General features: G+C 40.7%; 1 protein-coding gene and 1 long non-coding RNA gene across 5 annotated transcripts; both read right to left on the bottom strand.

Moving 5' to 3' along the window:
* Nucleotides 1–467: 467 nt before the first annotated feature.
* Nucleotides 468–11,957, bottom strand: nup42 (nucleoporin 42). Its single transcript, XM_049473525.1, has 7 exons — nucleotides 11,733–11,957; nucleotides 7,466–7,778; nucleotides 6,315–6,403; nucleotides 4,043–4,119; nucleotides 3,028–3,114; nucleotides 2,785–2,899; nucleotides 468–1,537 (listed from the first exon to the last, which is right to left on the bottom strand). The coding sequence occupies exons 1-7, from the start codon at nucleotides 11,839–11,841 to the stop codon at nucleotides 999–1,001; spliced, it is 1,329 nt and encodes a 442-aa protein (XP_049329482.1). The 5' UTR covers nucleotides 11,842–11,957; the 3' UTR covers nucleotides 468–998.
* On the bottom strand, nucleotides 8,101–11,362 carry LOC111197688 (uncharacterized). 4 transcript variants are annotated; one of them, XR_007433563.1, is made up of 7 exons: nucleotides 10,933–11,362; nucleotides 10,755–10,814; nucleotides 9,796–10,033; nucleotides 9,435–9,677; nucleotides 9,196–9,315; nucleotides 8,722–8,898; nucleotides 8,101–8,305 (listed from the first exon to the last, which is right to left on the bottom strand). It is a non-coding gene; the product is annotated as an uncharacterized LOC111197688 (long non-coding RNA). The 4 variants fall into 4 exon arrangements; XR_007433561.1 differs by having other exon boundaries at nucleotides 8,722–8,839; nucleotides 9,137–9,315; XR_007433564.1 differs by having other exon boundaries at nucleotides 8,722–8,839; nucleotides 9,137–9,315; nucleotides 9,796–9,854; nucleotides 10,933–11,361.
* Nucleotides 11,958–13,618: the final 1,661 nt, after the last annotated feature.

Genomic DNA, 13,618 nt, shown 5'->3' on the forward strand with positions numbered 1-13,618 from the left:
TCACAATGTGGGGGTCTTTCGCCCTTCAGTAAAAAGTAGTGCGTCAGTCTGGTGTGGCCAATGCGGCATCTTGAGTAAATAACTTGATCCCATCTATTGTCTATATACGCGTTGGTAAAATGATCTATTTTGGGGTTGAGCTCGTACAGTTTGCTGTTTGTTTGGGTGTTCCATTCGTCTTGCCACTTCTCTTTGATGTATTTGTGAATTAGGGGCATTATATCTGTTGGTGGGAGTTTGCAGTTCGCTGTTTCGGCCTTTGATGTTCTTCTTGCTACCTGGTCTGCTTTTTCATTTCCAGTGAAGCCACTATGTCCTGGTATCCAGCAGAATTTTATATTAATATTTTCATTTGAAAGGTTGTGTAATCTATTCAGAATGGACACTTTATAGGAAACACCTACCTACCTCATGATTCATTGGTCACTCATTATTAACACAAATCAAAAACTAAGGACTTGTTTATTAAAAAAAACAACTTTATTATGATACAGCTGTACATTAGCCCCGCCCACAAAATGCCAGATACAAATGATACAAATAAAATAAACTTTACATTACTATGAAATAACAATCTGTTAAATTACAGAAACCTAATACTCTCAGTGTGCTCCTCATTAATCAAAGAGTAATCGATCAGCCAAGTTCTGATCAAAGCTAACGTAGCTAACAAGTCCTGGAATCTTCTAAAGAGTAAGTTAGCACTGGAGCGGTGAGGCTAACATAGCCAAAAAGTAATGGAAGCTTATACCCCACTAATTAGCATGTTTAAATATTCGTACACTGCGTTATATTTTAGGCTGTAGGTTATCTAAAACATGGAATAAATTATGTTAGCAGTGTTTATTAATTCCACAGTCTAATGATTAAGTTGTTTGTTAGCCACATTAGCCTCGTTAGCTGTACTGTAAAGCTAAAGTCTGGGCTGATGAATATGTATGTAGTAAACAGGGTAATCAGTTTAAGTGTGTTTTATTGTAAAATTGTGAGTCTGGCGTTTAGACCGTTAGCAGCTCCGCGGGCGGCGGTCTGAGGGGAATCTGACCCAGTGTGAATCGCTTAGCGCTGAACTCCCTCAGCTCATCCGGGGTGAGTTCACTCTGAGGGGTGAACAGGTTTTCTCCAGAAGCTGCACCAGCCGCTGGACCCCCACCGAACCCGCCGGCACCGGCCGAGCTAAACAGACTGCCGCCCCCTGCTGGAGCGGCGGATCCGAAGCCGCCCCCTGCTGGAGCGGAGGAGCCGAAGCCGCCCCCTGCTGGAGCTGTAGAGGAGGTGAAGCTGAACCCGGAGGCGGATCCGAAACCTCCAGAAGAACTCTTGCTCGCCACCGGAGAAGCGAAGGAGAAGGAAGAAGCTGTAGGAGTGGAGGAAGGAGCAGGCGAACCAAACCCACCAAACCCGGTGGAACTGGGCTGGGAACCTGTCGATCCAAACCCGGTGGAACTGGACTCGGAATTGGGCATTGTAAACCCGGGGCTGGCTGGAGCAAAGCTAAATCCACTTGCACCGTTTTGAGGGGCGCTGGATCCAAAACCTGAAAAAAATATATATTAAAGCTTAGCACTAGTGAGGTACATTTATGATTAGAATAGCATTATTGAAGTAAATGTATTATGGTAGCATATGGTAGTATGGTATGGTAGTATGGTATTATGGTAGCATTTATGATTAGAATAGCATTATTGAAGTAAATGTATTATGGTAGCATTTGTAAATGTAAAATTACAGTACCATTAGGTACCTGTACGTTTGTAGTAAAATTACTGAAGTAATTGTATGATCATAGTAGCATTTCTGAGGTAAATGTATAATTATAGTGGCATTTCTGAGGTAAATGTAGGATTATAGTAGCATTACTGAGATAAATTTATGATTATAGTAGCATTAATGAGGTAAATGTCTGGTTATAGTAGCATTACTGAGATAAATTCATGATTATAGTAGCATTAATGAGGTAAATGTCTGGTTATAGTAGCATTACTGAGGTAAATATGTGGTTATAGTAGCATTACTGAGGTAAGCGTATAATTATAGTAGCATTTCTGAGGTAAATGTACAATTATAGTGGCATTTCTCAGGTAAATGTATGATTATTGTAGCATTACTGAGGTAAATGTATGATTGTAGTGGCATTACTGAGGTAAATATATAATTATAGTAGCATTACTGAGGTAAATATAGGGTTATAGTAGCTTTACAGAGGTAAATGTATGCGTTCAGTTGTATTACTGAGGTAAATATATGATTATAGTAGCATTACTGAGGTAAATGTATGATTGTAGTGGCATTACTGAGGTAAATATATAATTATAGTAGCATTACTGAGGTAAATATAGGGTTATAGTAGCTTTACAGAGGTAAATGTATGCGTTCAGTTGTATTACTGAGGTAAATATATGATTATAGTAGAATTACTGAGGTAAATGTATGATAATAATGGAATTGCTAAGGTAAATCTATGAATATAATAGTTCTACTGAGGTAAATGTATAATCAGAATAGAACGGCTGAGGTTAATGTATAATGACAGTAGCATTACTGAAGTAAACATATGATTATAATACCATTACTGAGGTAAATCTATAATTATAATAGCATTTCTGAGGTAAATGTATGATTATAATAGCATTTCTGGGGTAAATATATGATTATAGTAGCAATTCTGAGGTCAGTGTATAATATAGTTGCATTACTAAGGCAATTTAATGATTATAGTAGCAATACTGAAGTAAATGTAAGATTATAGTAGCATTACTAAGGGAAATTCATCTGTGGACTCACCACCTGATCCGAATCCAGGTGCTGATGATGACAATGATGATGAAGATGAACCGAACCCTGACGATGGAGAGGAGAAGCCTCCACCCGAAGATCCCGGATTGTTCAGCTCTGATATCTGCAGAACAAACACAGATCAGACACCACCACTAATAATGGGTGTAGAAACCAGGAGATGTTTGATGGGTGGATGTATAGAGTGTAACTTGTAGAAAAGATTGTATTTGGTTCTGCAGGGTTCCTCACCATGGTGGTGCGGGTGGAGGAGCTCATGGTCCTTAGCTCCTGCACTCTGGACCTCCACTGATTGGCCAGCTGCTGTACGGAGTTCGCCTGGAACACACAGCACACGTCAGATCATCACATCTACACTACTGAACTACAGCTCCACCCGAACCACAGCTCCACCCGAACCACAGCTCCACCCAAACCACAGCTCCACCCAAACGACAGCTTCACCCGAACCACAGCTCCACTCAAACTACAGCTCCACCCAAACCACAGCTCCACTCAAACTACAGCTCCACCCGAAATAGTGCTTTCTGAACTACAGCTCCACCCGAACCACAGCTCCACCCGAACCACAGCTCCACCCGAACCACAGCTCCACCCGAACCACAGCTCCACTCAAACTACAGCTTCACCCAAACCACAGCTCCACCCGAACCACAGCTCCACCCAAACCACAGCTCCACTCAAACTACAGCTCCACCCGAAATAGTGCTTTCTGAACTACTGCTCCACCCAAACCACAGCTCCACCCAAACCACAGCTCCACCCAAACCACAGCTCCACCCAAACCACAGCTCCACCCAAACGACAGCTTCACCCAAACCACAGCTCCACTCAAACTACAGCTCCACCCGAAATAGTGCTTTCTGAACTACTGCTCCACCCAAACCACAGCTCCACCCAAACCACAGCTCCATCCAAACTACAGTTCCACCTGAACTTTAGCTTCGCCTCAACTACAACTCCTTCTGAATTTACAGCTCCACCCGAACCACTGCTCCACACAAACTAGTGCTGTCTCTGAACTACAGCTCTTCTGAACCACTGCTCCACCCAAACTACAGCTTCACCCAAAACCACAGCTCCACTCGAACCACAGCTTCACCTGAACCTCAGCTCAGACCAAACTACAGCTCCACCCAAACTACAGCTTCACCCAAACTACAGCTCCACCCAAACTACAGCTTCACCCAAAACCACAGCTCCACCTGAACCCCAGCTCAGACCGAACTACCCAGTCTGTACTTACGTAAGACTGTAGATCTCCAGAAGCTCTGCTGGTGTAGTACTCCATCCTCAACTCCTCGGGAGAGAGCTCCACAAACCCTACACACACACACACACACACACACACACACAAACATATACACACAAATATATATATATATATATATTGTTATATCAAAGTATCAGGATATTTTGTATTTTTTTTATTAGCTGTATTTTGGTTTTAAATTAGTGTCACAATATACTGATATGCTGAAGATCAGCATGCAGCTGTAATGTATATACAGTACCAAGTTCACAGTTTTAAAATGTTCTGTACTATAGATTAAAACTAAAATCATCCAAACTATGACGAAAAACATATGAAATTATTTAATAAACAAAAATGTGATTAATAAACCAGTATATATTTTATATTTTACATTCTTCAAAGTATCTCCTCTTGTTTAGATGATCGGTTTTACACATCTCTGCTGGATTTTTCATATATAATTAATATTATGACAATTTCTCAATTGATTTATTGATTGTTTGTACAACAAGTTATTAGATTTATATATAAACACTTTTGCACACAGGGATAGACTGGTTTGCATAGTTTTTTTTTCCCTTTAATAAATAAAATTATAATTTATAAAGTGATCCAGAACGCAGCAGCACGTCTGGTCTTCAACCAGCCAAAACGGGCACATGTCACCCCACTGCTCATTGAGCTCCATTGGCTACCAGTTGATGCTCGCATCAAATTCAAAGCTCTTACAATCGCCTACAAGGTGATGACAGAACAGGCTCCTTCCTACCTGCACTCGCTCCTGAAGCCTTACGCTACCTCCCGGCCGCTGCGCTCCTCCAGTGAACGTCGCCTCGCTTTACCAAACAAACATTCACACAAAGCAATCCAGACTGTTCTCATACAGAGTTCCCCAATGGTGGAACAAACTACCTTCTACTACCAGATCAGGAGAATCTCTCGCTATCTTTAATAAACTCCTGAAGACTGAGCTCTTCAAAGAGCACTTACTCTCCTAACACCTCTAACTAACTACCTTCCACTACCAGATCAGGAGAATCTCTCGCTATCTTTAATAAACTCCTGAAGACAGAGCTCTTCAAAGAGCACTTACTCTCCTAACACCTCTAACTAACTACCTTCTACTACCAGATCAGGAGAATCTCTCACTATCTTTAATAAACTCCTGAAGACAGAGCTCTTCAAAGAGCACTTACTCTCCTAACACCTCTAACTAACTACCTTCTACTACCAGATCAGGAGAATCTCTCACTATCTTTAATAAACTCCTGAAGACTGAGCTCTTCAAAGAGCACTTACTCTCCTAACACCTCTAACTAACTACCTTCTACTACCAGATCAGGAGAATCTCTCACTATCTTTAATAATAAACTCCTGAAGACTGAGCTCTTCAAAGAGCTCTTACTCTCCTAACACCTCTAACTAACTACCTTCTACTACCAGATCAGGAGAATCTCTCGCTATCTTTAATAAACTCCTGAAGACAGAGCTCTTCATAGAGCACTTACTCTCCTAACACCTCTAACTAACTACCTTCTACTACCAGATCAGGAGAATCTCTCACTATCTTTAATAATAAACTCCTGAAGACAGAGCTCTTCAAAGAGCTCTTACTCTCCTAACACCTCTAACTAACTACCTTCTACTACCAGATCAGGAGAATCTCTCGCTATCTTTAATAAACTCCTGAAGACAGAGCTCTTCAAAGAGCACTTACTCTCCTAACACCTCTAACACACTAACTACTTCTAACCTCATTTCCTTCTTCCCCTCCTTCACTCCTCTATCCTATTATTTCCCTTCAACCTCCTTTTATCCCTATCTAAAGATGTTTTACCTTTAAACTTATTTTACATTGTACTTGACTATTGTAAGTCGCTTTGGACAAAAGCGTCTGCCAAATGTAATGTAATGTAATGTAATGTAATTTTTATATTTACTCAGTTTATCTCTTTCTGATATAAAAGTTTGTTTGATAATCTAAAAAAAAAAATCAGTAAAAATACTTTTTCACACCACTGTTGTATATTTCTAATATAACTTCATTTATATTTACCTGATGTATAAAAAATAGCATTAAAATTAGAGAGAAAATAAAGTTTACTTTTTATCCAATCAGAGCTGTGAGATCTGAACACAAAGTACAACACTGCCCTCTAGTGGTCTGTTTAAACACTCCAGTCAGGCTGAGTTTACTGAGTTCTGAATACTGAAAGGTAAATATGTGATAAATTGAGTAAGTTGAGTTAGTGTAATAGTGAACCTGAGATGTTGGCTTTGAGAACGGAGTAACAGGATAACGCCCACTGTCCAGAGCTCTGCCACGCCTCCATATCCCTCTGAATCATCTCCCTGATTAACACAATAGTCAAACACAAATACAACAGAAATTAAAATTATAAACTGTAATGATACAGCTTTAACCCAGAAATGAAACCAGAAATTAACCAGAATTTTAAATTATAAACCAAATTATTCCAATAAGCCATAATTAACCTGAATAACACTCAGAAGTGTCTCAGGCTCACTTGAGTCTTAAATATCTTAAGTGTATCTAATTAGAGTGAAGAGGGTGGAGCCAAAACATGTTAGTGCCAATATATCACACTAGCCCCACCTACTTAACTCTAAAAGGACACACCCACACACACTGATTCACTGGTGGCCAGCATGTTTTTCCCTCAGATTCCTTTTATTAGTGTTTAAGGGTTAATCTACAGTTACAGTAGATACAGAATCAGCAGCACCGTTGTTCACACTGCACGACTGGCGGTGCTGTGATCGCGAGTTCTATAGTGGTTGTGGCTGTAACACTACACGACTGATCGGCGACACGGGGTCACAAATTCTCTTAAAAAAACACGCTTTGTCACGAGAACACGTGAGAATAACAAATACCCGTGAGAATTAGCGATGCCATGACGTTGGAATGAACATCATCCAATCCCATTGGCAGCATGTAGCCGCTGCTTCTGACTCCCAGTCGCCAACTGGGTCAGATATCTAGCATGCCTAATATTTGCCGGGCGTCTCTGATTGGTTGGAGATCAGTCGGCGATGGCTTGGTGAGCGTCACACCACACGACTGAGCGAGCGGCGAGAGATCCCTAATTTGCCTTCAAGCAGATTTTTTGTCGGTGATCAACGAAAAACTGTCTGCAAATAAAACAACTGGGCTAAAATCGTGTAGTGTGAACCTGGCATAACGTTACTTTCTGAAGGACGTGCACAACTAATCAACACTTTATACAAACGCAGGACACGCGAGGCAGCGGCACACGTACACGAGCGCGCTGTTAACAACAAGTCTCTCTCTAGTCTAATCCGATTAGCCATTGATGAGCGAATTAATATGTGTTAGATTAGGATTAGCAGGTTAGCTCGTGGCTAGGCTAGTGCTGGTGCGGTACTTACAGGTTTTTGTCGTTGTCATCGTCGGCGACGGATGATCCGCGGGAGTCAAAGCTGCTCTGTGAGTTCAGGGTGGAAAATCTGTTCTGATTGGAGAAGCTGAAGTTCTTAGCATCTCTTGCCCCGCCCCCCCCTCCTCGGCCCCAGTCATTGCTCCCTCCGCCCCCTCGACTCCAGTTGTTACTTGCCCCGCCCCCTGCTCCACCCCCTCGGCCCCAGTCATTGCCCCCTCCGTGGGAGGAGAAGGAGGAGGGCTGGACGTAGTTACCCCCGGAGCGTTGAGACTGAGGGTTCACCCAGACCCGGTTACCGAACCCTGAAACACAGCAACACACAGAACCTCGCCGTTATCCACCTAACGTTACCCTATTCACCCCTTAAAAACACCAACAGACAGAACCTCGCAGTTGACCATCTAACTATACCTTATTAACCCTGAAACACATCAACACACAGAACCACGCTGTTAACCATCTAACTATTTCTTATTAACCCTGAAACACACCAATACACAGAAGCACACTGTTAACCATCTAACAATACCTTATTAACCCCCTGAAACACACCAATACACAGAACCACACTGTTAACCATCTAACTATTTCTTATTAACCCTGAAACACATCAACACACAGAACCACGCTGTTAACTATCTAACTATACCTTATTAACCCTGAAACACACCAACACACAGAAGCACACTGTTAACCATCTAACAATACCTTATTAACCCCCTGAAACACACCAACACACAGAACCACACCATTAACCATCTAACCATACCTTATTAACCCCCGAAACACACCAACACACAGAACCACGCTGTTAACCATCTAACTATACCTTATTAACCCCGAAACACACCAACACACAAAACCACGCTGTTAACTATCTAACTATACCTTATTAACCCCGAAACACACCAACACACAGAACCACACCATTAACCATCTAACTATACCTTATTAACCCCCGAAACACACCAACACACAAAACCACACAGTTAACCATCTAACTATACCTTATTAACCCCGAAACACACCAACACACAAAACCACGCTGTTAACTATCTAACTATACCTTATTAACCCCGAAACACACCAACACACAAAACCACGCTGTTAACTATCTAACTATACCTTATTAACCCTGAAACACACCAACACACAGAACCACACCATTAACCATCTAACTATACCTTATTAACCCCCTGAAACACACCAACACACAGAACCAAGCTGTTAACCATCTAACTATACCTTATTAACCCTGAAACACACCAACACACAAAACCACGCTGTTAACTATCTAACTATACCTTATTAACCCCGAAACACACCAACACACAGAACCACGCTGTTAACCATCTAACTATACCTTATTAACCCTGAAACACACCAACATACAAAACCACGCTGTTAACTATCTAACAATACCTTATTAACCCCCGAAACACACCAACACACAGAACCACACAGTTAACCATCTAACAATACCTTATTAACCCCCGAAACACACCAACACACAGAACCACGCTGTTAACCATCTAACTATACCTTATTAACCCCGAAACACACCAACACACAGAACCATGCTGTTAACTATCTAACAATACCTTATTAACCATGAAACACACCAACACACAGAACCACGCTGTTAACTATCTAACAATACCTTATTAACCCCGAAACACACCAACACACAGAACCACGCTGTTAACTATCTAACAATACCTTATTAACCCCCAAAACACACCAACACACAGAACCACGCTGTTAACTATCTAACAATACCTTATTAACTCCCGAAACACACCAACACACAGAACCACGCTGTTAACTATCTAACTATACCTTATTAACCCCCAAAACACACCAACACACAGAACCACGCTGTTAACCATCTAACTATATCTTATTAACCATGAAACACACCAACACACAGAACCACGCTGTTAACCATCTAACTATACCTTATTAACCCTGAAACACACCAACATACAAAACCACGCTGTTAACTATCTAACAATACCTTATTAACCCCCGAAACACACCAACACACAGAACCACACAGTTAACCATCTAACAATACCTTATTAACCCCCGAAACACACCAACACACAGAACCACACAATTAATCATCTAACTACGTATACCTTATTAACCCCCGAAACACACCAACACACAGAACCACGCTGTTAACCATCTAACTATACCTTATTAACCCCGAAACACACCAACACACAGAACCACGCTGTTAACCATCTAACTATACCTTATTAACCCCGAAACACACCAACACACAGAACCAAGCTGTTAACCATCTAACTATACCTTATTAACCCTGAAACACACCAACACACAAAACCACGCTGTTAACTATCTAACAATACCTTATTAACCCCCGAAACACACCAACACACAGAACCAAGCTGTTAACCATCTAACTATACCTTATTAACCCCCGAAACACACCAACACACAGAACCAAGCTGTTAACCATCTAACTATACCTTATTGACCCTGAAACACACCAACACACAAAACCACGCTGTTAACTATCTAACAATACCTTATTAACCCCCGAAACACACCAACATACAAAACCACGCTGTTAACTATCTAACAATACCTTATTAACCCCCGAAACACACCAACACACAGAAACACACAGTTAACCATCTAACAATACCTTATTAACCCCCGAAACACACCAACACACAGAACCACACAATTAATCATCTAACTACGTATACCTTATTAACCCCCGAAACACACCAACACACAGAACCACACAATTAATCATCTAACTACGTATACCTTATTAACCCCCGAAACACACCAACACACAGAACCACGCTGTTAACCATCTAACTATACCTTATTAACCCCGAAACACACCAACACACAGAACCACGCTGTTAACCATCTAACTATACCTTATTAACCCCGAAACACACCAACACACAGAACCACGCTGTTAACCATCTAACTATACCTTATTAACCCCGAAACACACCAACACACAGAACCACGCTGTTAACCATCTAACAATACCTTATTAACCCTGAAACACAGCAACACACAGAACCACATCCTTAACCATCTAACTATACCTTATTAACCTTGAAACACACCAACACACAGAACCACGCTGTTAACCATCTAACAATACCTTATTAACCCTGAAACACACCAACACACAGAACCACGCTGTTAACTATCTAACTATACCTTATTAACCCTGAAACACACCAACACACAGAACCAAGCTGTTAACCATCTAACAATACCTTATTAACCCCCGAAACACACCAACACACAGAACCACGCTGTTAACCATCTAACAATACCTTATTAACCCTGAAACACAGCAACACACAGAACCACATCCTTAACCATCTAACTATACCTTATTAACCCCGAAACACACCAACACACAAAACCACGCTGTTAACCATCTAACAATACCTTATTAACTCCCGAAACACACCAACACACAGAACCACGCTGTTAACCATCTAACAATACCTTATTAACCCTGAAACACACCAACACACAGAACCACGCTGTTAACCATCTCACTATACCTTATTAACCCTGAAACATACAGAACCACTGCATTAACCACATAACGATACCATATTAACCTCATACATTATTATATATACAGACAGATACATAGGTACACAGACAGACAGGCAGACAGACAGGCAGGATGTCACATCTCAATAATAATACTACACTCCGGAGTAAACTGTATAAATTAATAAACACAGTAGTGTGTTTAAGAGTTTAAAACTTGTTTAAAACACATATCTGTACTTTAATCCCCGGATTATGATTTAAACTCTTATATTAGGATTAATATTACAGATTCTGATCATATTACTATACTATACTCTAATCAAAAACAGTTTCAGCTTCGATTTGGATTTATCCGTTCCACCTTAAATACTGCAGCACCTCCATACGGGTGGCCGAGATGACGCGAGTCCAAAAGTACTGCACTGTTTAAGGTGGAACGGATCATTTACAAATCGAAGTTACTTGTAAAAAAACTCGTTTTTATTGGAGTATAAGATAATAAAGTATGAGATGATAAAATATGAGTTAATAAAGTATGAGATACGGCTGTTTAAACTCTATATAAACTCTCTGTATGAAATAAAGCCTAAAAATAAAGCCTGTATTTATAGGTGCGTTAGCATTAGCTTAGCATAGTCTGTATATTTATAGGTGAGTTTGCGTTAGCTTAGCACAGTCAGTACCTGAACCTCCCGCTGCTCCGGCTCCGGCTCCGCCCCCGCGCGGGTGCTCGTTCCAGCACTTATCCCCGTACCTACACCTGCCCTGCAGGTAGAAGTTACAGACCGTCATCTTTAATCAGATTATAAACTTTAATTTACCGCTTTAACACTCACTCAGCTAATGCTAAAGCTAACCCAGTGCAGCGCGCTCGCTCTGCGCGTGTTATACCGCAGCTGCAGAGCGCTGTACTGACCCCTGCCGGAGAGCGGCGGTATTGCTCCCTCCGCCTCCACAGAAACAAAATTCAGTTAAAAAGAGTTTTCTTTTTTCTTTTTTTGTTGTTGTAAATTGTTTTTATTGTTTTAACTGTTCCAAATTATACGTATTTTTACTTTATAAACTTTGAATCTAATCTGAATCTAACAACACACAAATCTGCTTTAGCTACAGAGCACCAGTGAGCTGTAATTCACTACAGTACAAGTCACTGGAATCACTGAACCATTTTAAACTTTTAGGATCTAATCACCATCAGAAAGCAGGTGACTGTTTTAAATTAACTTTTTAATTATTTCACCTTTTCTTATTATATTATTTATTTATTATTTATTTATTATTTATTATTATTTTTATTCTAATATTTTTTTTATTTTACTTTTATTATTACCTCTTTATTTATTTTATATTTTAGAAATTCTTTACATTTTGTGTCAATTTGTTTTTTTTTATGGTGTTTTCGAATCTTCTATTTTCATATATATTCATATATATTAAATGTTGATTGAAATGTTTTTATTATAATGTATTTTTTTTGGGGGGGGGTGCGCTATAGGACTCTGTGGGCGTGGCCTAAGCTTTTGTTCTTAATGGCTTTATTTTTTCTCCTTATATTACTTTTACTTTTATACTTTAAGTAGTTTTGAAACCAGAACTTTTACTCTTTTACTTAAAGAAGCTTGAGTTGATTCTTCAACTTCTACAGAAGTATTTTATTAAACTCCCACAGAGTAATGTATGGAGATACTTTTCACAGATTTGCTGCAGGTGAGCGGTTGTCATGGTTACAGTGGAACTTTTCTGCAGTAATACTTCACTTACTGCTGTAAAACCAGTTAGTGTCTTCTAAGTTTAGTGAATTTTCTGAATGATTCTCTTCAGTTAAAGTTAAAACTCATCCCATAATAAATGATCATTTATACTATTTTACTATATATAGCTCTGGAATAAGAATTAAAATTAAAAACCTCTGGAATATAATCAAGAGGAAGATGGATGATCACAAACCATCAAACCACCAAACTGAACTGCTTGAATTTTTACACCAGGAGTAAAGCAGCATAAAGTTATCCAAAAGCAGTGTGTAAGACTGGTGGAGGAGAACATGATGCCAAGATGCATGAAAAAAAAACTGTGAATAAAAAACAGGGTTATTCCACCAAATATTGATTATTTCTGAACTTTATGAATATAAACTATCTATCTATCTTTTTTTTAGTTAAAAGGGGGCGTGGACAGACCCGTCGCGCTGCAGCCAGTGATGTCATATAAGCAGACATGGGTTCAGCATGAACGAGCCAATCAGAGCGCGGAGCCTCGTTCTGGAGGAGTTTTCTCCTCTGTGATTGGACGCTGACCAACAGTCCCACCGTCCAGAGCGCGCAGTGAGCTGACCAGCCAATCCTTGCGCGGGGGGGGCGGGGATTACAGCGGTGAAGAGCGTACTGCTGGCCAATCGCTGAGTTGGGGGCGGGGCGTGCGCCATAACGCCACCGCATGGGTCGGGTAAACTTCCCGTGACTGGCAGGCGGTTTCGACCAATCAGGAGCGGTGCTGTGTCAGGCGGTGGGCGGGGCTTGGAGCGCGTGTCTGGGTTAAGACTCGCGGGAGGAGGGCGGGGTTTATTCCG

The sequence above is a fragment of the Astyanax mexicanus genome, unplaced genomic scaffold (genome assembly GCF_023375975.1).
Source record: "Astyanax mexicanus isolate ESR-SI-001 unplaced genomic scaffold, AstMex3_surface scaffold_39, whole genome shotgun sequence".
Lineage (NCBI taxonomy): Eukaryota > Metazoa > Chordata > Actinopteri > Characiformes > Acestrorhamphidae > Astyanax > Astyanax mexicanus.

Coding starts and splice junctions, on each gene's coding strand:
- nup42 (XM_049473525.1), bottom strand. CDS start 11,841: ATGACGGTCTGTAACTTCTACCTGCAGGGCAGGTGTAGGTACGGGGAT. Junction 4,120..6,314: donor TCTCAAAGCCAACATCTCAG/GTTCACTATTAC, acceptor GTGTGTGTGTAG/GGTTTGTGGAGCTCTCTCCC. Junction 2,900..3,027: donor CCTCCACCCGCACCACCATG/GTGAGGAACCCT, acceptor TTTGTTCTGCAG/ATATCAGAGCTGAACAATCC.